This window comes from Molothrus aeneus, chromosome 3 (genome assembly GCF_037042795.1).
Source record: "Molothrus aeneus isolate 106 chromosome 3, BPBGC_Maene_1.0, whole genome shotgun sequence".
NCBI classification, from domain to species: domain Eukaryota; kingdom Metazoa; phylum Chordata; class Aves; order Passeriformes; family Icteridae; genus Molothrus; species Molothrus aeneus.
The window spans coordinates 52231508-52256958 of NC_089648.1; the positions used below are offsets into that span (position 1 = coordinate 52231508).

The following is a 25451-nucleotide window of genomic DNA, read 5'->3' on the forward strand; positions in this document are numbered from 1 at the left end:
AGTCCATTAACTGTAAAACAAACACAAAAAAGCAATGCATTCTCAACAAAGTACAGCCTTGTAGTATATTATGGTATAGTATCTTACTAGCATCATACAGTATAATTTTCCCTTAGTATTCTTACACAGGGTTGTTAGCAAGATTTAAATGGCCACGTTCTCTGTGCCTGAATCGACTGGCTCCAAAGTAGCATTCCCAATACTATTTGGACAATTTAATTTTTTACTGCTGTTAACTGTAACCAAGCTTTTAAATTGTCCAACATATCACTATCAAGCCAGGCATTTCTGCAAGATGTGCTACTAAGCCTTTTAAAGCAGCACATCTCTGAACAAAAATTATGAATTCCAGGCTATTGTTCCTGTACAAAAATTCTCCAAAGCATAGGCCATTCTCTTTTGATTTAAAGAAAACTGAAAGGTATTCTCAGTTTGAAAACAGTTTGAAAGAATTATCTTTTGTAAAAATTGATTGTAATTGTTTTAATTGGAAGCTACTGTTGTTCTATTTAGGATCGTTTGTTTGTGCTTTTTAAAATTATTTGCGCAAAAAAATCTGAACATGGCTTTGCTTAAAAAGGGAGTTTACAGCTCAGTGATTCTACCTGATGAGGACAAGCACACAAAAAAATGTATCTGCAGAATTTGGCACTTGGGAAAATTACCTGGAAAGAGGTGCACAACTGTGAACGACAGTTTTTTTCTTCCTACCTTTGTGTGGAAAAGCAAACTGTGTGAGGCACAATGGACAAATGGGAAAGAATACTTTTTATAGTGTCTTTGTGAGAGTGTCTTTATAGTGTCTTTCCTGTTCAATCAGACAGCAATCATTCAAAACATATACATAAGCAATGGGAAGCTTACTGTCTGTAGAGAAACTAACCAGTGGTTTCATCAGTTTCCCATTTTTTCATTATGTTAGCTGCTTTCTGGCTCCAATCTCACTGAGTAGAAAATATACAGAAGGCTCCCCTGAAGTGATAAATAGTGCATGGAGCATTTACAGAATAGAACCACAGAACAGCTTGCGTTGGAAGGGACCTTAAAGGTAATATAGGTTCCAATCCCTCTGTCATGGGTAGGGACATCTTCCACTAGACCAGGTTGCTCAGAGCCCCACCCAGCCTGAACATTTCCAGAGATGAGGCATCAGCCAAACCTCTGGGTAACCTGTTCACATATCTCACCAATCCCATTGCAGAAACTTGGTTATGGCCATCTACACCTGCTCTCTTTCAGCTTAAAGCCTTGTTCTGTCACTACAGGCTCTGCTAAGAAGTCTGTTTTTCTTATGAGACTTCTTTATATACTGACAGAGCACAATGAAATCTCCCCAGAGCCTTGTCTTTACCAGCCTGAACAACAATTGTAGTCCCTGTGTATGCAATTTACACACTGCTATGTAACTTAATGCAAGTTGCTATTTGAAAATGACTTCTCTAAAAACATGAAGAACAGTTTCAGAAATTGAGTTCTTCAAGGAACGCATGTTGTTTCCGTTCCAAAATCTACATTTTCTATCCTGAAAATAATCAGCTATTTTGGAGAACTTCAGTTGTAAAAGCAGAACAATTCTTGAATATTTTTAGTGAAACCACAGCATGTGTATAGTGCAAAATGTATTTATGAATTCCACCACAAAATATGAAGCATATTTAATGAACATGGAAACTACAGATCTTTGTCAAGAGCACTGCTCTGCAAAACATGAAGAATAAAAACCACCCCAGGCTATAGTCTCTTTCCTACCTCCAACATGTGGTAAGAAATCCTATTGTGTAGGAAGTGATGAAATCATTAACTGATAAAGTCTAAAAGCACACATTCAACAATGGCAAGAAAACAAGCAAAACCATCTCAGATGTTATTTTGCAACAAAATCTACAACATGTTTCAGTGAAAGGATATCTTGCAGGACTGTCCTTCAGAGCATTGAGGAACCCTGTTTGTTGAGAACCTGTAGAAATAGAACCCAAAATTACCAGCCAAGTAAGAAACTGGACTATGGGCTGTTTTTACTATAGTTAAATTAATTAACATTTTAAGATAACCAAATAATCATAGAATAGACTTACTAATATGAATCTGAGAATATGTTGCTCAGCAGCAAAAACATCAAAAAAGCCCTTGAGCAACTTTTCAGGTTTAGCATCGGCAGGGTATTTTCTCAGTCATACCAAATTGATGTACACATACTTTCCCATGAACAAGAATTCTGATTACCCTTGTTCTTTTCAGACCTAATATGGAAACAAGAATTATAACCTCCTGTTTTGTTTTGAAATACCGTTTTTCAAAGTAACTTTTGGTCTCAGAAAATTTATTCTATAAACTCAGATTCTCAACTTTCCATCCTTTGTTTTGGAAGCAAAACTCTCTTATTTATAATTCTGCTCCTACTGCACCTACACAGAAGATTTTTCTAATAGGTTACTATTGCCTCTGGGCAAATAAAAGACAATCTAGTAGCTGAAAACAGCTCAAAAGAAGCACGAGCCCATCAACTAGAAATGTAGAAGCATGCAAAGTAAAAAAGCACTTGGGTTCCACAACCATGAGATATTAATCAATTAGAGTGATTTCACAATTGCAACAAGTGAATTTGTTGTAGAAACTGACTTAATGTGGCATAGCTACCGGCACACAGTTTGAACTTTACTGTATAACATAAATGATTTAAATGCATCAGGCTGAAAGTTTTCCCCAGAGCAAAAATTTTCCACTTAGCTAAATTAATCTGAAGATCTGTATGGAGAGCAGAATCTTGTCTTGACAAGAATAAAGAAATATATGAATAATTCTCTAGACCTATCTGGTCAGTTTTGCTGTTTACTGTTACAAGTGCGAAGTTACTTACCTTGTATTTCTGAGCCTTTTCAGACTCTTATAATTGGTTTTTAGTCTCAAGGTACAAGACCAATGGAACTTTCTCTGCCTCCTTACTATTTTTAGCATCCTTAATGGCAATGGCAGCAGATAGATGTGATTTCCATACCCTGCTGCTAGTCACACTTTTCCAAGCAGTGCCCAAAACATGAGAAGGGGAAGGAAGGCTGCTCACTGCAACAAAGAAGTGAAATACTGATGTCTCCAAGAGAGATGAGTAACTGGAAATACAGATACCACTACTGGAAATGTGTTCAACTTGGAGAGAAGGAAGAAAATCTTGCAAGGCAGTATCTTTAATAACTGATTTACAAATTAGTTTTATTATCTTCAGTAATGTTACGTGCACATATTCTTAAACCTAGAAAGAACAAATTTCCAATGTATGCCTCAGAAGGCCACAGAAAACAAAAATATCTATCTTGTATCTCATCACCACTTAGGCCCACCAAAATCTGTAAAATGCCAGCTTGCAAGATGCATTATAAAAAATGTAAAAACTTTAAAAATTTGTCTAAATCAAGAGGCATTAAAATAATTTTGGCAGGACTTACGTATGACTTTGAAATATTGTAGGAAGGTCATAGTCTGAGGTCTAAAAACCAAGACTTCCTTCAGCCATGCTAACAAAAAGCAGTCTATGCCGAGAGCAAAGATTCAGGAACTGAGAACCCAGCTTAATGATTAGCATCAGCTAAAGAACTGAAGAGCTACAAACCAGAACACAAATTGCTAAGTGGTAACTATTAGAAAGGTAGACAGCAGGACTTCTAGAGGTATGGTAGGCACAAAGAGTGGAGTGTTAAGAAAACCTTATTTGTAAAGAACTCTTTTTTGGGCACTGTCAAGACTATAGCAGACAAATTTGAATACTGGGCTCGAAGCTCCAGTATATCAATTAAACATCAAGGAACTAATCACATGTATACCTGCTCCCATTGCCTTTGAGGACTGACCAATCTTTGGAGCTTAAGGATGTTTCTTCTTGTCTCATTCTAGGTAGATGAACCTCCATGGCAAGAATATTTTCCAGCTGACAGGCAATTCAGCATTTAACATTTACTATACATAATCTGTAACGCCTACACAATGCTCAAGTGCTTCTCAATCACACAGAGGCACAATAAATTACTCTGCTCTTTGCCTAAATCATACTCAAGAGTTAGGTTTGGACACTGTAAATTTAAAACCCACTAGGTAAACCTACCTAACGTGCATAACAGGAAATACTGACATTATATTGATAACTCATATATTGAAAACTAAAGAAAAAGCACTGAAGTCCTTTTGAAATGAAGGTAGGTAAGTGTCAAAAATAGCTTTACATTGTCAGACTAGAAATGTTTTCAACTACTGAACACTAGCAAAGATTGCATAAAAACCCATGTGTCTTTCTCCTTAAATGTAAAAGGTGTGCATGCATATACTCATGTATGCCCAGATAAATAACAAGCACTTAAGTATTAATGGCAAGTGTTCTTTTTCCACTAATTTGCCTTTTTTAAACAATATATACATCTTATCTCTGCTTTTTCCAACAGGTATTAGAAATGCTGTACCTGGTAGTGTAAACAAGTTGTTCAGACTCCCTCAAAATCACATATCCCAGTTCTAGCCTATGAACTAGATTTCTGAGCTATAGAAGGGCCTCTCAGTGCTTGCATCATAGTTTTGCAAAGAATGAGTAAGAGCAGGAATTCTGCTCTTTAAAACACAACTTTTCCCTGCATGCTGTAAACAATTTTGGAAACTGAGCACAATCTGACATATTTTTTCCAGTAAAACATTCTCTGTATATTATCATTATAGAGATAGCTTTATAAATGTGTTATATATTGAAATTATTATTTCTATCAGGTTTCTGTTGCAATACAGAATACAAAGGAATAAACAGATTACAGTTCCAAAATGGTTAAAGAAACACCCTTTAGGGCAATATCCTATATAATAAGTGAAAAATCCAGAACACTCTTCTAGCGATAATGGGTTAAAAACCCAACATACAAAAGGTGTTTAAAGACAAATCATGCAACCTGTCACCATAAATGTCACCATCACTGTATAGGAGCTAGCAAAATTAGTTAGGGGTATGGAAACAAAGGACAGTACCCAAAAGAATTTTGACCTCAAACACAACCCAGAATACGAATAAAAATCAGTCCCAAACTCATTAATATTTCTAATTCACTCTATTATGAATTGGTTATTTCAGAATGTCTATGCAAATGAAAAAAATGTTAAAAATAGGGTTGAGAATGGTATAAACTAAACAGCAAACTACAAAAAAATATAGCTCCAATCTATTTTCTAGTAATTTAACTCTTTGTCTGGATGGCAAGTGACCCATGCTTACAGTAAAAAAGCATATGGACGCTCTTTAGGTAAATGATACTACCTGTATACTTAAACATACAGTATATGTGATGCTTTTCCAATTCATCATCCATAAAAGGAGGAAAAAAAAAATAAATTAAGACTGCATTAAGGTAAAGCCATTGCCAGGCCAATGACTACTATGAGCAGGGCCTACTATAGACCAGAATGGGACTCACTGGGGATTGTGAAGCTTCAGAGAAAAGGCAAATAAACAAACAAATAAATAAATAAATAAACCCTGAATGATCAAAATATTAACTTAAAAAACTCAAGCAAATGGCTACATACGTAATCTGATTTCACCAGCATACTTACGAAGGATGACGTGGGTGATAACGAATGCAAATATAAAGACTGTCAGAAAGGACAGAGATAAAATAAACATATAAAAAAATCTGTAGTTTCTTTTCCCCACACAGTTGCCTACCCAGGGACAGTGGTGATCAAACCGTTCTGAAATGAGAGGCAGAAGAAAAAAAAATGGAAAACAATTAATAAAATGCTGTTTATTCAAAAAAATGCTCTCTGAATACTATATTAAAACTCATGATTAATCTGGCATTTGCAAAGTAGCCACAGAGAAGTTCTTATTTAGAAAGGAACAAAAAATAGAAAAGAAAAAAAAGGAGTACTTGAATGAAACCTTACAGTTTTTAAAGAAATTAAAGCATGGCTGAGGTGAGTTCCTGTTAAACTAACAGCCTTATTGTGACAAATTGTGCAGTCAGACCAGCAGGCATGTATTTATCCACTGTCACATGGAGCAACTCAGTTGTATTTGATTTTTTTCAAAACAAGGTGGGTTTTTTCCTTCAGTTAATCTTCTACTCAAAATTGGAATTTCTGATGTTCTTTCCTTTACATCTGTCACGATCACACCTCTGACTTATGCCTACTATCGTATCATCCATCCATTTGGAGCATGAAATATTTACACCTTCCCACTTCCTTTTATTGCTTCGTTCAAGACATTCTTCATTCTAGACCACCTATTTTTCCACTTGAAGTTGATGCTGTCATACAAGATCATTAAAAATAGAGAATCATTCACATCAAACATTTTTCAAATGATAAAATTTAAATACATCATATAAAAGCTGGTAATCTGCATGCTCTGTTGCCCTTTGCACTATAGACTCTGTCTCCTTTTTACTAAGTGAAAACTTTTAACTTTACCTCCCTGAGAGAACTCATTCATGAGATAGGAAAAGGCCAGGGTGTATCAGAAACAAGTGTCCCCAACATGGGGGAAATGCTTCAGTGCTGGGAAGCAGCAGAGGGAATGGCTTCCTCTGCTTTTCCCCAGGCAGCCTGGAGCCACCCTCCACGTCCAGTATGTTGGGTAATGAAACAACTATTGCCAGGAAACAAACTTGCATTTCCTAACTTTACTTTGGAGAGATTACACTGACAGAATTTTAAGGCTTTTCTAATCAAATCCAAAACCATAAGACAGATGCATTTATGCTGACTCTTTCTTTCACTCTCTGATCCTTGTCCAAATCCTGGTTTGTTTTCTGTGATTTATATGCCTCCACTGATGTACTATCAAACTATTTGTAATTCCACAGGAAAGGCAAGCTATAAATGCAAAGTCCTTTAAGCCTGTGTTAGAAAGGCCCATCTGACCAAGTACACCAGCTTATTTTAGTTGTGGATTTATGTTAAAGGCCTATATTAGAGGTTTTTCTTGAAGGATGTATTTAGTATTATCTTCATTTTAAAAAAGTCAAAACAACATGCACAACAGATTTCTGAGTCTACCAGACTTTCAGGGGCTTTTTTAAAAATGGTTTTGCGTGACAGCTGTTTGGACCACATGTTTCTGCCATAAATCCGTTTCAAATTCCAACAGGGCTATTCAAGGTGAAGTCACTGAACTTTCTTAGGATGAGACTTCATAATACTGTGATTGAGGGAATACTGCTAAGAATATCAAGTACTAAACACTCTGGGTAGGTGATACTACCTTTTCTCAGTGCACTACAGTTGTATTCCCAAAATGAATTGATATTGCATTTTAAAAGTGCTTGTCTTTAAATCTGTGCTCCTGAACAAGCCCTCATATTCTGATAAACACTCTACTTCATTTAAATTCATTCATACGTACAACTCACAAGCAAACAACACCACAAAGAAACACAGCTACAGAGACATTTTAAAAAGCAGAATCCTAGGGTATTTTTGTAACTTACTGCTAAAAAAATACATTACGTGTCTCGGAAGATGAATTCTGTGTACTTAGATTCAGTCTCCTCTATGCTGACACAGTAGGGAAATGAATGATAAATAAAAACAGACAAAGCTGTTTCTAGCCATGAAATAACATTGAGATATGATGCAGACATCTATTTGATGGATTCAGATAAATGCAGACAAAAGCCATGCACATACACACAAGCCCTCCATCTATAAACTCATGATCCTATACATACACACACTCCTTACTGAGGACTGACTCAGTGTTTTTAACCTATTTGTCAATCCTCTTGAATTTCCATGTTCAAACTTTCCTGGTGAACTGAAAAGCTCTGCTATCTCAATAAATACCTTACTAATTATTGTGAAGTAACTACCTAAGATATTTACAAAGGAGGAATGGAACAAAAAGGATGGATGCAAAAACCACTACTACAGTATTAAACTGGAATCAACTCTAATGAAAAAAGAGGCATATTAGAAGGTTTACATGAATCTTATTTATATAAATTTGGTCTCTTCTTTCTCAGTCAGAAGATAGAAAGCCATGTGACATGTGCCACAAACCAGTATATTAAAAGGCAAGACATTCTACTCAGCAGAGTACAAATATGTAAATGCAATTTAAACATAACAGCCTTACAGCTTGTGAGCTGCTCTGCATAGTTATTAATGCAGGAGAAAATTGCCAACCCTGGCAAAATGAAGAGGCAAATGCTAAGCAGAAACTTCTAATGCTGTTAAGAAATTTAAAATCCATTAAATCTGGAGCTGTTTCTTCTTCCTTAGAAGAACACATGACCTAATAGTAAGTATTAATGAAGAAGTAACACAGTGTCTTAAGGTTCACCTCCAGCATTCCAGATGCTTGACAACTGAACAACCAATGATTTTGTAAAGGAAGCTCTGACATCTCTACTTGGACAATGTTGGCAGCAAAATTAAGACAACTTCATTGAGAAATGAAAAACTACTGATGCTGAGAAAAACTGGAATTCCAGCCCTCATTAACTTAAAATGCAGAGCAAATAGAACTGCAATATATTGTGAAGAACAGACTGTTAAAAGTTCAGGAATGCAGTTCTGGTTAGTTAACATACTACTGTATTCAAACAAACATTTGTGGCAAGGTCAATGTAAAAATATTTGAGGCAAACAGACAATTAAAACATTGGTAATATAAACTCTTGTTAGTATAAGCATATTAGAACTCATAATGAGGGAAGAAGAAAGCTGAAGCACTCTGTGGATAGAAACATTGAGATATATCATCCTCCTACACCCCAGTTCAAACAAAAGCAGCAAGATATTTGCCTTCTTGATGTTACAGCTGTATCTTGCATTTACCTAATCAAGAACTAGTGACAGAACAGATGGCCCAGTTTCTATAATTTCGGCAGCTCTGTGAAGTTTTTTGCCTGCGTGTTCATGGCTCTCCATTCTTGGGTCAAGCCTGGTGCTCATTTTACCCTACAGGGAGCAGGTTGACGGAGCCAGATGAGCCTAAAGCCACGGCTTTCTTTTGCCAATCTCCTCAGATCACCTCATCAGACAAACACCAAAGTGGGCCCAAGTGAAGCACTGAGAACACACTGCCAGAGAAGGAATAAAACAACACCTTCAGAAGCAGCTAAGTGTTAATTCAGCCTAGCTGTGACACCAACCTTACTACAGGTTAGCACTTATCACAACTGCAGGAGAAATCCAGTTTTGATTAATTTTTCAGGGTCTGAGATCAAAACCTGAAGAAAATAAAAAAAGACTGAAAAAAATGTGTGAAGAGTTTATAAGGTAAAGCATAAATGAAAAGAAGACATGAGTAAACAGAGACTATAAATGCTGCTGTACAAGTCACAGAAAACTAAAGAGGTAAGAGATTTCAGGAACTGAAATTTCTGTAACTGTTACTGTCAGTAACAGTAACAAGCAATATTTCATTACTCTTTCCCAAGTGATCATCATATTTGAATTTAAATAATAACTTCTGAGGATAGCCATCACCCCCATAACTAAATCCAAAGGATGAAGCTTCACAAGATAACTGAGCCAATCCAAAACCATAGTAGCAGTGAAAGAGATGGTCAAATGCTGCCTTTCCTGCCACTTCATCTCACTTTCTTCTTTTTAAGCTGATGATGAATCAATTCAGTTCCCTGGACTACCAGGAAAGAAAAAAAATGAATTATTTTGCTCACTGATGAGTGGGAAAAACTGACTTACCAATGCCTGTGTTACCAAATGGTCTGTGAACAGGCACAAACAAGAGAATCATGGAAATAAGGAAAAAAGAAATAAAAAGGAGGACATTCAAATCCCTTTGGAAGCAGCAAGCTGTCAACAGGACTCAGTGTTCTCATCAACACTCACCCAAGTGGTCTGATGAACACTCACCTAATAATCTATGCTAACCGCATAATTGAAAAACACTCTACTTCATACATTCCCCATTTTTTACATTCCCTAAAACATTTATATTTAAAACTTCCATAAGAAACACTAACTGTTTGATATCTCAGATAAAAACCAAACTGAGAACATTTCTCATTTTACTGAGCAATGGCCTTACACATGCAGCGTTTCCTTCAGAAGCCGCACCAAAGCACACTCCTTGCTGCTCAGAACCAAAGAGTCAAATCTCTACTTTTCCACAGCACAGCATGTAGACTCCTAAATACTTAAATGTTCTGCTTCCATTTTTCATTCACTACACTCCAGGAAACTGTGCACAAAATGACCCAAATGCTTTCCTTCCCTTTTCAAAACATTTAATGAAAGCCTAATAATTTACAAGGAACGCAAAAGCATTTTTAAATGGAACATTTGTAGGCCAGCTTGTCCCTTCAGTTTGCAGCATTTATTAACTGTTTCCTTTTTTCTTTGCTCAACTGGATCACTGCACTCCGGCACACATTTTCTAAAGCTCAATGTGAAGGTAGGACTCAAAGACAAGAAGTCGACAGGTGGAAAAATATCTAGGTCATGTTACTAGGAGATTCCAGTGAGCAAAAGTTAGAATTCACTTGGTAATTTTTCCACCCTGTGCAAGTAAAGGATTGTAGGACAAAGGCACAAACCTAAGGCATCCCTGAATGTTACCATCTTTATTTAAAACATGCAAACATACATCTCATGATTGGAAAGAGTCAAGAGCCCACTATACAAATCCTGCCTCAGTAAGAAGTCACATTACAGCTCAACCAACTGGGCGAGGATTACTCAAAATTACTTTGATAGTAGCAGTAGTACAACACAGAACTACAATGTTCATTGTCAAGGACTCACACTGAGTAATTATGTAGAGAGACTGACACATCTGCATGTATTTATAATGGTGACAATTAAAGCTTTTTGAAGGACTATGATGTCATGATATGATCACATCTATTCAGGTTTCTTGACTTCACATTTTGTACAACAAATAGTGCTTTCAGAATTTGATTGTTCTTTGAAATGTTTAAGAAGACAAATGAGGTTTTTAGAAATCCACATAAGAAATATGTTTTATTACAAAGAGTATTTATTTTCTTCTAAGATACAGCAGTCCAATCCCAACTGCTGAAAGTGATGCACACAGGCACAAAAGCAAATATAATCATTAAGTCCTTATTTGCAGTCAGTTCAATATCTGATAATTTAACATAACAAAAAAATTTATATCCAATAATCATAGCATATTCATAACAACTATCCTTAGCTCCGATGTTCAGTTTCACCGACTGAAATCACCACTACTAAGAAAATTATTTTTTAAATAATATTGAAAAAACCACCCCCACTGAGAGGATTTGCCATTAACTGGCAACAGCAATCAAATACTTGGATCAATTTAATTAACACACCATTCACCTGCCTGACAGTCATTCCCATGACAATACCTTTGCTGGTACTTTTGTGGAATGAAATCTGGGTAGAAATCCAAACAAAAAAAACAGTGAATAACAAAAGATCAATTGCAAATTACATTTATAGACACACTGATGTTATTTTAGAACATCTGCCATGGACAATGCACAATGGATCCTTTAAATCACTAAGCTTCAGCACTTTCATACACTGATTCCAAATCAAAACACCCCATGAAAACCAAACAGCAAGAAAGCATTTTCTGGCCCTCATGTTGGGAAATACCAAAAATTTACTTCAAATTACATTCTGGACTCATCTCTACAAGGTGATGTAAACTGAAAAAACTGAAACAGTAACGTGACACCAGTAAAGATGAGCCTCTATTAATGAAAAAAGTTAATAATATGCATGGGTATCTACAACAAAAAGTCAATCAGAAAAACAAACACAAGGGCTATTAACATGTATTTCACTTTCATGACTGTTTAAACTGTTCCAGACAGCTAAGCTATTTGGGTGGTGTTTTAAGAAAATAACTTGCAATAACAACTTCTTGCATGCTAATCAACTTAAGCAGACCATTGCTATTCACAAAAAGAAAATAAACATGCTTAATTTTCAAAATAAAAATAGCAATTGATTTATCAGGAAAACATCCAGCCACTGCCCTAGGATAGCTCATAGTAATTAAACTGTATTGTTACATAGATCACTTCACTGCACTCACCAATAATAAATATTTACCAATTAACAAACTCCTTTGGCTGCATGCACATTAATGGTGACATTTTCAAAGGCAGCAGCAGCAGTTCAGAATGGCTGCTCTTTGGGCGGTACAAAGAGTGCACAGTGAAGGAAGGACCTCAGTGCTTCACAATCTCTCTTTACGTACCCGTTTGAATACACACACCCTGACAGACCCACACAAGGGCCTGACACACACCCAGCTGTGGAGGAAGGGATTTTAAAACCCCAAATTTGTCCCTAGAGGAAGCATAGTGTCCTTACCAAGTAACAGCATCCACAAAGTTTACAGATTAGTTTTTCTCTTTTCTACAGGAAAGCACATTTTTTTACACACTTTCACTGCTGTCTTTTATTGGAATTTGGGGTTTTTAACCATTCTGCAAATTGTTACTGCACTGAATGTAAATATGTGTTTATTTTCTTAGGTTTCTAATTTTTTTAACTGATAATTTCTCTCTTTAATATTTACTTTGACATCTTGAGGTTTACAACATCATTTACAGAGTCAGATGTTCTGATCATCTCTGCATTTTTTCATACAAAGACCAATGCATAAGCCACAACCTCTCTTAAGTAACCTATAATACGATTTTCTTTCTTAAAGAGACTGACATATTTTGCAGTCCATTGGCTTAGGATTTAGAAACCCTGACACACATACCAGCCTCCCTGAATTTCCAAAGTACATCTAATTTCACAAATGGCACAATCATAAAAAATACATCACTTCTGAGAGTGCTCGTGTGTACTCCATTTGGCAGCTTCTTGTTCTACCTTGTTGGGGCACACAAACAAAAAGAGTCCAAGCCATTTCTCACCTGTAAAAACTGGGAAAAATACGTAAGAGAAAAGAAACAAAAAAGAAAAGAATGGTCACAGCAGCCAAATTTGTGCTTTTAGCTGCTCAGCAAAAGGGTAATTTTAAGACAACCGGAGCTAAGGTTTAACAGGTTCAAAATGAAGTGAAAATTGTACTCTATTCACTGCAGGAAATGTAAGGAAGGAAATAAGCAAAGGCCATGAAAAGGAAGTGATGGCAAGAAAGGAAATAATAAGATAATGAAGAAAGAGTGCTACAGAATAGAATTAAAACCAAGCAGACCAAAGTCCTGGCATACACATTGATTATAAAGGATTACAAAGTCCTGAGAAAATTGTTCTCAGAAACACAGTCTGCGTCAGAAAAGCCAAACTGTTACAATGCCACTCTCAGTCTGCTTTTGAAGTGATTGGTGTTCTTCAGCCAGGAAGATGGGGATATCTGGAGTAACTACAGGGAAAAGCTTGTCCCCAGATCACACTGGTAATTCTCACTGTTTTACATTGTCTGTGTTATGTGTGCTTTGGAAATTAATTACCCATATTGTTTAGATATAGCCACATGCTTCTTGTTCAGCTTTCATCATAGAAATCAAATTAAACAAAAGAAAAATTATTTATTAAAACCCAACAAAACAAAAGGATATTACACAGTCAGTGTTCCAACTACCAAAAATAAATTTAAGAGCTGCCATTAGGTCCTTTCAGAAGCAAGTCCAACCACTGCCTTCTTTCTAGCATTACACAGTGCGATCAAAACCTCTTGTCAAGACACAGCAATAACTACCTTGAGCTCAGAATTTATGTCTGGTTTGGTTACTTTTATCCTGAAGTCTTTATCTCTTGTTTTCAGATGCATATTATGTTTAACTCATTTGTAATTCTTGAGCAACATAATGGTACACAAAACCCTTGAGGGGCTAACTTACAACTGACATTCACAGAGGCAGTAAAGAAAGCAAATCGGGAATACACCCAAGGTATGTGCTTCAGGGAACACTTATTGCATCAAATTTTTTAAGGTATTACATAAATGGAACAAACGACATTTGTATGAAACTAGATATTTTTCTAGACACTATTAGGAAAATACTGTAGAGCTAAAGGAGTCTGAATTATTACCATGGCTAGAACTCCAATTAGCTCTTTTCTTCTTTTTTTTTATTTTAAGCTATTTGTTGTTATTTTTATCTACAAATATCACATAGACATTTATAAAAAACACTGATGAAACAAAAATCAAACAAGGTCAAGTAACAGATATGCTTACTAAACAATTAGAAATAAAAAGTAAGTTTTTGTATGTACTTACATATTTAAAATTCTGCCATAGATTCCTTACAGAATAAAAAAAAACATTAATAGAAAACTCAGAGTGAAAGAACCTCTCTTTCACACTGCATTCATTTGCCAAGTATCAAGTATCATAAGACACCTTTAGGTAAAGTAGCACACTTTTTTCTGAGCAGTGCTGGTTTGAGGACAGACTCCATTCCTTTACCACAGAGTCTCTGTAACTGGTTTGTAACTGCAGCAAAATCTTTGGAAACCATGTGGCAAAAAGGAATGCATGGTCATACTAGTAGTGAGCTGCTTAAATATCATATGATTTGTTTAAATAGCATAAGTTACTTAAATATCCAAATGCACGTGCAGTAGGACTACTTGTACATAGGTTTCGTTAAATCAGTAAGGAACCAACAAATAGTGGGACAAGAATATTCATTGCTATTAAAAGATTTATTCAGAAACTAAATAAAATCATCATCATATAGACAATACTAACTTAGAAGTGGTGGCAAACTGCATAACACACTCTGATTAAGTGTTCACTCTCAGATTGTTACATTTCCACAGACATGCAAGCCATCCAATTTTCTTGACACATATTTTTAATAGAAAATAGTTGCAGGTACTTGTAGATCTCACTTTTTTCATTCAGTACACCCAAATATTTACTTGACAAACACCTGTATCTAATCAGGAAACAAAACTACTATACAGTGAACCCTGAAAAAGTCAATTTATTGTAATTCCTATTATAAACACTGAGGAGAAAAGCCACAGCAAATTCATTCAATTACTTTAAAACAAGTAACTCCAAATTTAAAAATGTGCAAGAGGAAATTACAATGATCATACCGATCTTATGAGCAGAAAAAACATCTCAGTTATATAAGTAATTTACTCACTCTTTTTAAATAAATATTCATAATAATTCACATCTGTTTTTTCATCACAGACATGATCAGAAGAATGTGCAAGTTGCTTCCCTGCCATCACTACTTTAATGTTTTACAGAATAGGTTTTCCAGATGTGGTATGAAAAGGACACAGATTACAGAATAACCTATTGGAAAATCCTTCATACCAGTGCATTAAAAAACCAAACCATTATTTTAAAATAAGCTTCAGGTCGTACAGGTGAAGTCGCTCTTATTTTTTGCTCTCTTGGTAAAGACAACAGCTTTTCAACTTTTATTTATCACACTAGACAACAACTGTATTTACATATTGTCCAGTTTGCTGAGCAGTATCACAACACTGTAGTATTAAAGTTACACATTTGTTAAAATATTTTTCTGAAAAATGTACCAACGGCATTTCATAAACATCGCTACTTGCTCAATAAAAGCAAGCTCAATAGCTTTTCAACACTTACAAAATTTTAACACATCAGAAAAATTTATTTACTGAAGGAACCATCTACAGACACCAATCAATTCTACAGGGCCAAAAGGCTAATAAGCTTTTCAGTCTGATGTAAGTGCATTCCCTAAACCAGTATCATTGAAACATACAACTCCAATTCTTCCAATGACTGCTTTATATCTAAAAATACCACTGCTGAGTGCTGCAATTACATTTCTCAGCTGGAGACATCTTTCTACATTATTTTCTTGAATGCATAAGATCCAGACTCAACAGTGTGCTAATCAACTGCACTAAACTGCAAATATGATCTAATTAACTGGAAACCACTCAGATTTGATTGGTAGGGGTTTTTTTGTTTGCTTTTAAATCCAAGCATATCTTAATCACCTTGTGTGACCTCCATAGAAAACAGTAATGAAAAGGACAAGATATTCAGAGAGAAAAAAAACAACCCCATAATTATAGAAAATGCTTAGGTCCTGACAACATGTACTTACTCTCAAAAGAGCACGTTTGCCCAGTAATTTTTTATGGATTCTGACATAAGTACCTCTAGTCATAAATCTGCTCAAAGGTAAGAATCACCTACAGTGTGTATTTTGGTCACACAGCCCTAACCATTTGAACCATGCCTTACAGTTAGTTACTAATGAACTGGAGAAGCAGCTCCTTGCCCTCAATTTAGTCTGGTGAAAAAAACAATTCTGAGACTCCCAAAAAGTTTGGAAAGGTCATCACGCATTATATGCGGCCTTATTCGAGTTGGGTGTGTTCTTTGTCATTAGGGCAGGTTAGAAAAGTCTTCTTAGACTAGCAACATCTGTTAGGCCAAGTCTCCTTTTATGCCTCCTCTAAAATTCTTAACATTTAACAGATCTTGTAGGAAAGGAAGATGAACAGAGCAAGTCACCTCATGACTAATCTTGTCACTAACTGGTTTTTTTTTTCTGTCTCCTATGGAAAGTATTCATTACAAGATATAAGCTACTCAGCTGAACATATGCTGTATCTTTCTTTTACTCACCTACGCAGTTATCACAAAGGCTGCAATGTGAGGCACGAGGTGGGCGGAAAATCTTGCAAGTAAAACAATATTTTAGTTTCACTGTCTGTCCATTGATGATCACTTCTTTTGTTCTGGGAGGGGGACGATATCCTCCTGAACTGCAGCCATTTGCTATATCTAAGAATGAAAATACAAGACATGAAATGTTGCACATGAGCTATGATGTAGGCACAAAACTGTCCTCGATGGCAATCTATAGCAAATTTCAAATTCGTATTTACACATTTAAAATAAACAATTTTCCCCCTTCTAATTCTTGAGTAATAAGCAGCAAAGAGACATTTCATTGCAAATAGCATCGAAAGCCAATCAACCTGCATCAAAGAAACCATCCAAACCCAAGTCTCAAACGCTGACAATGACCTTGATCCCAGAATTCTTACAGCTTCATACCCCCAAATAGCTCTTAGATAACATATTAGAGACAACTATAACTACTCGTGTAGGACAGCAAAACTTGGAAGTTACCTTTAGAATCTTCCTAATTTTTTCAGAATTCCTGTAATAAAAAAAAATCTCCCTAGAAATGCTGCAGAAATTCTACAGCCTAGAAGAGAATCTGCATATTTACTTAAGCAACAGCAGCTCTGTCATCTGAATCTGGTGAATGTCGATATCTCTTGCATGCTGTGATACAACAGAGCACATTCACAAAAGTATCTTACAGCTTTTGCTGCTTAGAAGTTTGAACACCCAACTCCCGGTGTCACTTCTAGACACCTTCAAGTTTTTTTGTTGCACAAAACCAGTTCCCAACTACCTTGTTTGAGACAAGTAGTAGTGTTTTGGGTTTTGTTTCTAAGCTTCCCTTTATTTTTAGGATATTATCAATAATTTTTACAGCATCTAAAGGGCTGATTAGGCTAATAAAGTTCAATTTTGCCCAAGTTGAACTTTACTCTGAAACTTCAACATGTAAAAATGGTGCCTTTTTCTAGGTCTATCTGTTCTTGTGTAATCACAATCAAATCAAACCAGAGAAGTGGAAAAGAAAACCCTAAATTTATTACACTTGGAAAACAGATCAGCTAAGACAATAGGGAAGTAAAATAAAATATTTTTCCAATATATGAATGAAAATACATTTCAAAGTCACAGTCAAGTCACTTGAACAACTGCATCTTAAGTTGTCCCATTTTCATGTGGGGCTTGTTACTAAAAGATCTATGACTTTATTTGAGCTCAAATTGTTAGAAATATCACCCACAATTTCAATTTCTGCCAATTACACAGCCTACAAATGATGTATTTTCCAAAAGGGCAACAAGAAAGTTTCCCACCTAGCAAGGCATTCAAACTGGCAACAGCACAGCTGTGCTAGCAAAGGTGCAATTATACAACATGCTGATTTGGCAGCAAATCCAGCTTAAGGAGTTCTCATCTGCAAAGTGCTCACCCATAAATATGATCCATAAATATGCATAAATAGATAAAAGTCCTTGTGGGACACCACTGTAAACTTGACCATTAAAACAACCAGACTTCAGAAAACTCTAATGGAGAAGAGGATGAAATGAAGGGCACAATAGCTGAGATGGATGGAATCTAGATATAAAGCTCCTAAACATCCATTATGAGAATGAAGTGGTGAATACTAAAAAAGAGCAGCATAGAAGCAGCCTCCTACAGCCTGATGAGGTAAAGACATTCATTTGTGTTGGATATAAAGCAACTCCTGCAATGTGCTTGCAATGCCTAGCCAGGTCCTACAACCTGCGCATAGAAGCATGGATTATTGTGTGGTTCCCATAACTAGCAGTTATACTGATTTTGACCTCAAGGCCAATACTACTTGACAAATATTTCTGATTAAATAATGCTACCAGTGTATTTCAGCATATAAGCCGAAAAGATGTTCTTTGGAAGACATAGCACAACTGTGCTTATAGTATTTAAAGCACTAGAGAGACATGAATGTTAACTAAATCCAGAAGACAGGGAAGAATTTCTTCTAATTCACATTACACTAAGAAAGTAACGTGTAATGGTGACATTATAACCAATCAGCTTGTAATAGTCACAGTCCTTCTAGAAATCTTTGGACATTACAAAACACAATGTTAGACCCATTTCTGACCATATTTTGGTCAAGATAAGACTTAAACTGTGAACATAAATATAGGTAATTAGCCCTTTGATTTTATTGAATAAAGCATTTAATACATACTGTCATGGCATCTTCATTAAAAACCCAAATATTTTCATTTGATACTCACATTTAGGTGCGTAATTATAAAAAATACTGAATAAATCCTGAATTTCATCTAGGTGTAGCTTTGTATGCTAGAAATACTGATGCATTGAATTTTCTACCATAACAGTAATATTTCAGATTTTTTTCTTTTACAAAATCTTATTATTCTTGAGTATGTACTTAATAATTGAAAGAAAATTACTTAAACCAGTCAAGAGGAATTGTTTAGAGAGAATATGCTCTTTTTCCTAGATAAACATTTATTTTGTAAGAGGCACATTGACTAAACCCAGTATTCCCCCTCCTTTCAAGAAGTTCATAAAGTGCACCACAATTATTTTAGATGGGCTCTGGCAGAATCTCAAAGGCAACTTCTGTCTTCTCTGGTAGAGAAGTGAGACTACTGTCCAGCCCATTTTATTTACACCAGTCTTCTAAGAGGATTTCCTCCCTAACATTTGCAGGGAAGTTCACAGAGACAGCAATTCCTAGCTCTCCAAGGCAAATTAATCTTGAAATCCAAGGGTGAAAGCTCATGCAAATGAAATAAGTGTAAACAGTCTTGCTGATTTTCCAGGGACTGAGAATTTTTCTCAAAATCCTAAATTGCATAATCAAACCTGAATGTTCCAGTCTTTCTGTTTACTAACAGCTTTTTCCTGGAAACAAGCTGCAGAGCAAGGTCAAATGTGCTTGGATTTAATACAATTTAACACAATCTAACCTAAATGTGCTAAACATGTCCTGGTCTCACTGTGAATTTTCAGGCTGCAGTTTGTCTTTAATTCAACTGCTCATACTTGGGGTCTAACACAGTTAAATCTTCAATATGTGAGTTCTCTTTGAGGAACAGAAAGATTAACCTTAACGGAATCATCTTCCCCAAATAAACTGCGTTTGATCACTGCTACATTTGACTCATCCGACCTATTACTGATGTAGTAATGCAAGTTCTTTCAAAAAAAGGCTAAAATTTACCCACTAATGGGATTGCCATCCATCCTCTCTGTTCTGACACATTTTGGAATTTCTCTAGCAGGGTTAACTGTTCATGTACTAGATGGGGCTCCAGCATTTTTATTACCATAATTACAAAAACCCCATGCATGCAAATTCATGTCCTTGCAGGACCAAGAGACCTGAAATGCTCCAAGAAAGATACTCCAAGTATTTAATGGAGATATAGCACAACCTAGCAACCTCTCCTAATGGGACAACAAACTCCACTCGGATTTCTCAATTTGTTATGCTACAAACAAATAAGTGGCGCTGACAAAAGACAGAAGTTGCAAGTTTGTATACATATCACTAGGACTCTCCTGCTCAATCAAGAGTTGGATTTTTGGCCAATGTTCCTAAGAACTTGAGACAAACAGCCTTTAGAAGGCAGCCCTGCATTGTCTCTATACAAGCTTCATAACCATATCATGCAATGATTGTTGACAACTTTAAAAGGACACAATTTCAATCTTCAAACAAAATTATTTGAGAAGTCAGTAAACTGAAACAATTCTAATGTTTCCTGAGAACTAAATGAAAAGGTAATGAAAAGAATATTTATGTATAACCCATAACATCTGAAAAATAAGAGAAAAAATTCTAACCAAAAACAAAACAAAGCCAGCCAACAGTGCAAATTGCTAAGAAATGTCTTCCTATGTGTTTAACTGTTCAAATTTAAGGTACTTTTTTAACAACAGCGGGCTACAAGACAAAAGAGACCTTTATTTCTTGGAGGGAAGAGAACTTAAATAAAGTACTCTTGTTTCAAGACAGTAATCTCAGGGACAAACAATACTGGGAACCTGGTTTAGACTGAAATCAGCAGCTGCTAACTGCATTCTTCACATAGTTTTTCATCAGATAGCCATCAAGAGATACAGAACACATACTGCTCCCAACTTTAAGGACTTGCTCCCAACTTTAAGGACTTAGATTCTTCTGCAATAATGTATTATTTTCTTAAAAGTAGAGTTTCATGATCTTCTTGAAGCCTAAAACTTCATGTGAATGGTATGCTCATTCCCAGAAAGAAATATAATATTTAGTGATTTGCTGAGGGAAAGAAGCACAGACAGGAAGAGCTTTCTAAGAGTTACCTGACACACAAAGTAATTTCACTATATTTATTTTAAGCATGTTGTTTAAGGGTGCAGTATCAGGTACAACTATAAGACTAGGAAGCTGGCACCCCACTTTTGTAAAGAAAGCAAAACGTGCTAACTACAAACAGTATGTATTTGTTCAGGCCATGGCCAGTTCTATGAAATGCCTGTGCTGTGGCATGGATTTAATTTTATAAGGCTATAATGAAATCCAATTGTGCATTTCAAAACAAAAGAAAGATAGGCAAGGAATTCTGAAGGAGTCTCAAATGTGGTCTTGAGCATCAGCGTAAATTAGCCAATTTGCAGAGATAGTGTGCCGCTGTAGCTCATACACTGAATTCAGGGCTTGGAAAACACAAAGGCAAGCAAGCAGAAGCTGTCCTGAGAACTGGCCTGAACTAATCGAACAGATTAAATGAGGAAGATACATATAACTTATGACAGCCTGAAGAAAAATTCAAAGCATTTTAAGGCTGGAAGGATAAATTACCATGACCATCTTTTCAATTATCTGCATCACCTATACAATGCAAACAAGACTGATATTGTGAAAGAATTGTTAAACTTGTATACATCAACTGGACAAATGCTTTCCTGCTTACAAAACCCATTCTCCTAGATTGGGTTATCCTTCTAAGCCTTCAATTCAGAAGTTCACAATTTTTCCACTTGAAGTGACTTAACACTGACTTAAGTCCAAGAAAGACATGTAACTGCAAAGAGGCTACAAAATAAGGCTGCTCTTAGTATTTTTGTTTCCATAGAAGAAAAATCCCCTCTCAATATAATATTTTGTGTGATTGCAGAAGCCATGCTTATATGTATCATGACAATAGTGCAATTACAGCTAGGGTACCCTGGAAAAACTTCTTTTCAATTTTAATGGAAGTTATAATTGAAGTAGAAATACTACACATCAGTACATTTAATGTCGCATTTAAAGAAAAAAAAAATCCTGCTGCATTTCAGTGAAATTATAGCACTCTTATAGCAAATAAAGTTACCCTCAGTGATTTTTACATTATATAAGCCTCATACATCTAGTTGCTGTTGTTCTACTATGTTATATGAAAACCCCAGCAAACTGGAGTGTTTTAAGACTTTTGCTTCTCCTCTCTCTTAGGCCAAATGCACGTATGTAATAAATATTCTTACAAGTCCTGTTTTCCAAACTTCTCTGTTTAGCTGCCTTCCTCTTGAGTTTTTACATATGTTGTAGAAAACCAGACAGTGAACTGAGCCCTCATCACCACTGGGTATCTCAGAATGTCACTTCTTCTGGCTCATGTAACCAGTCCTCTTCTAACATGCCTCAAAAAGGAGTCCTCCTTTTTGTCATAGCACAGTGCTAACCCAATCTGTTTGGAAATAACACTCAAGTCTCTTCTTCCTGCACTATTCACCACTTAGACCCCTTTCCATTAGGATTTGGTTTCCACTTGTATTCTTGCATTTTGTGGTTTTTCCCTAACGTTGCTCAAACTATTTAAAATACATTTTAAAAAAATCAAACCCAGTGATTGCAAATTTCTCCATCTCAGCACCAACTTCAGAGTTAAGCATATTCCTCATGAGCCCACAATCAGTCTCTGAAAGGTCCTATTTGAGCACTTAGCATTTGCTGCTAGAGTGTCTTTTTGAAAAGGTACTTACTGACTTTGTGGCAATTTCAATTCCAAAACTGATACAGAAAGAATCCTATGCAGGACACCATCAAGAGCTTAATTAGAGTGAAAAATTAAGCAGATCTTCTGCTTTCCCACCAAGACAGTTACTCTTTCAATGAAGGATATCAGATTGCTTACACTCAATTTTCACTTGAAATTCTTTGTTGCTTGTTTTGAGACTTAAATAGCCACAAGCCTCAACCCTTTGACAGTCACAATTCTTATAATTTGATCATGTACCATGTCTTCCCAGACAGAGAATAGTTTCTGGTGACAGAATTGACAGATTTCTATTAAAGCAGAAGACTAGATAAACCAATAAAGATACAGGATAGTGGATTAATGGAGTTTTAAACTACAACTACTTTCTTCTCTTTCTATCAGCTATCAAGAAGCATGCAAGTTATCTTCTGAGATCAAAGCAGTGTTGAATCCTACAGATTGTCCTCTGCTATTTCTCATTTCCCAATTACACAGCATGCCTTCAGCTTTTCTTTCTTTCTGTGACCTCTAACAGAACCTGTCCTGCTGTCTTCTACTGCTCCTTTCTGATTGCAACTGATTTGATTTTCCTTTTGCCTTTCCCAATATGCTTGTGCCATCCTTTTATACTGACCTTTAGGAACTCTCTCCACTTCTGGCACTAGTATCTTTTTGACTACAATCAAATGCAGTCAAAATGGCCTCTTATTACACTTCCCAACTTTTCTTTGTATGAGGACAGCTTGATGATTTGCATTAAATATAGTATTTTTGAATAACAGAAGTTCCTTTTGCTTTTTGGACAATTTTTTTTTTCAGTTCTTTTCACTTTCTGTTTATCTATGAACACAGCAAATTCTCAAGAAATAACTGCTTTCCAGTCCTGCACACAGGGGGTGGAAATAGCAGAATCACAGCTCTGTTAGTTCTCCATTCTTCACCTGAAGAAGGCTGATAGCCTAGGTAGAAATATTTTGTGCTCTTAATATGACCACCCTATTCCCAGAAAGTCATCTGAAAGGACAAAGTACTGTCAAGCTTCTTTAGAAGGTCTTATTTTGAAAACCATTCTTCCTAATCAGCTCATCCTATTCTAGTCTTTCTAAAGTAAAAAAAATGAAGTTTTATACATTTCAAGAGAACTTCAAAATAGCATTCTTAAATCACAATTCCTTGTCTTGGGACACAACTGTTTCTCAGTGCATGTGTAATAAATTCTGGTAGGTTGCTTCTCAAAGAGACCAGTAGGGCAGGGTAAGACTCAAGTATCTAAGAATGATTTCAATAAAGTAAAAGCTACAGATAGGACAAGTTACATTAACGCATTTTTGCAAAGAAACTATTTGGTAAAGGCATTATTTTTAGGTGAGTTATCTGAAGAACTTCCTTGTCTAAAATAAATTACTGTTAACTTTAGAAGACACCTCAAGTTGCGAGGCACAGCAAGTTACAAGGCAATCCAGTCTGCATGAAAATTTTGGAAAATCTAGTCTTCTTTTCAGCTGCAGGAGCCATTCAGCTTTTCTTGCTGCACAGATACCACTCCACTAGGATACACCTTTTACAGGCACATAAAAAACCCCATACTGTAACAGTACAAAAATGTTTCTGTCCACTTCCATTGTTGAATCCAGAACCACAATTTTAGGGCAGAATGATTTCTTATAGCTACCTAGCTTGTTCCTCTATTACACTTGCCATAAGCCCTCATGCTTGGGGACTCCACATTTGCTGCCACTGTAATTCCTCACTTCAATATTCCACTGGCCTTTCTTTGAAGAGTACTGCCTTTGCTACTGCTGAAGAAAAGACATGGCTTTGATCAGCTCAGCAGCCTCAGCCTGTGAACAAGTATGCAACACCATTTAGAAATAATTATAATTTTTAAACACAAGTTCTGAAATTGCTGCACACAGGAACATTTTGACTGTCCCCTCTAGTATATTCAATTTATATTTTTAGTTTTGTATTTTGTCAGAACTCTGACAGATGCCAACATAAAATTATTCTTGTGAGCTGCTTATTTGAAATAATTTATTTCCTGACATAGACCAATGCTTCTGTGAACACAGGATAAATAAGCAATTCCTTGAACAGGAACCTGTACCTGTGTTTTGCACTAAAGGTGGTACCTTATTCTAAGTAAAGAATTCCTTGAAGGAGATCAATAAAAGTAAACCATAACACTGGCTACAAAAAGGTGCTAAATGAATGCTTCATTATATTTTTCCATATTTTTATGCACTTCTGAAATTCAGATAAATAGCAAACGTTTTAATACTTCTATCATAAAAAGCCTAGAATTGCACTTACGGTATTAAACATCAAGGAGGCTGCAAGTATTTCTCTTGTGCTTGCACAGACCTGTTACCTGTCTTTTCAATTACACGAGTGAGCATTCCTCTGAAACTGCTTCAAAAAAATGGAACTTCCACTGACTATCATATCAAAGCAGATATAGTAGCATTTACTAAGGTTGAGTAGCTTACTAAGCTCACAAACCACTATTTATGAAGCAGTTCTGCAAACTCATCCTGTGTTCTCTTCTCTTTAGTTTTTCAGCATATTTGTACCTGTAGAAGTCCCACTTACAGAATTTAGTTAACGATGCTCTTGCTAAGCGAGAATGGTTAAAATCCAGCTCTATACTTTAATTATGCTGGCTTTACTAAAAAAAAAATAACATTTTTACTGTATGTTAACGCAGAGACTTTTCTGACTCTTTTGCAGTATAAATAACATAATTAAATTCAGTTAAAATTCTGAAAATACATTGTTTTAAAAACGCACAATTGTAGATCTTTAGCAATATCAGATTTCTTGTCAAAAACACTTAAAAAATATTCTCTTATGTACCACAGAGAGATTTCTACCAGCTTTGCTGAGAAGTATTTACAGTAATAACT

At 35.8% G+C, this 25451-nt stretch overlaps 1 protein-coding gene across 6 annotated transcripts in view; it reads right to left on the reverse strand.

Moving 5' to 3' along the window:
• The window catches only part of ZDHHC14 (zinc finger DHHC-type palmitoyltransferase 14), a 94881-nt gene that overhangs the window by 15350 nt on the left and 54080 nt on the right, over window positions 1-25451 (reverse strand). For 4 of the 6 annotated variants that reach the window (XM_066546932.1, XM_066546931.1, XM_066546930.1 and 1 more), the window contains exons 3-5: window positions 16553-16711; window positions 5578-5715; window positions 1909-1957 (exon numbers count right to left, since the gene is read on the reverse strand). In XM_066546932.1, coding sequence (XP_066403029.1) covers window positions 1909-1957; window positions 5578-5715; window positions 16553-16711 — 346 coding nt within the window. The remainder of the gene's footprint in view (window positions 1-1908; window positions 1958-5577; window positions 5716-16552; window positions 16712-25451) is intronic. The other 2 variants (XM_066546933.1, XM_066546934.1) reach the window with 2 other exon arrangements.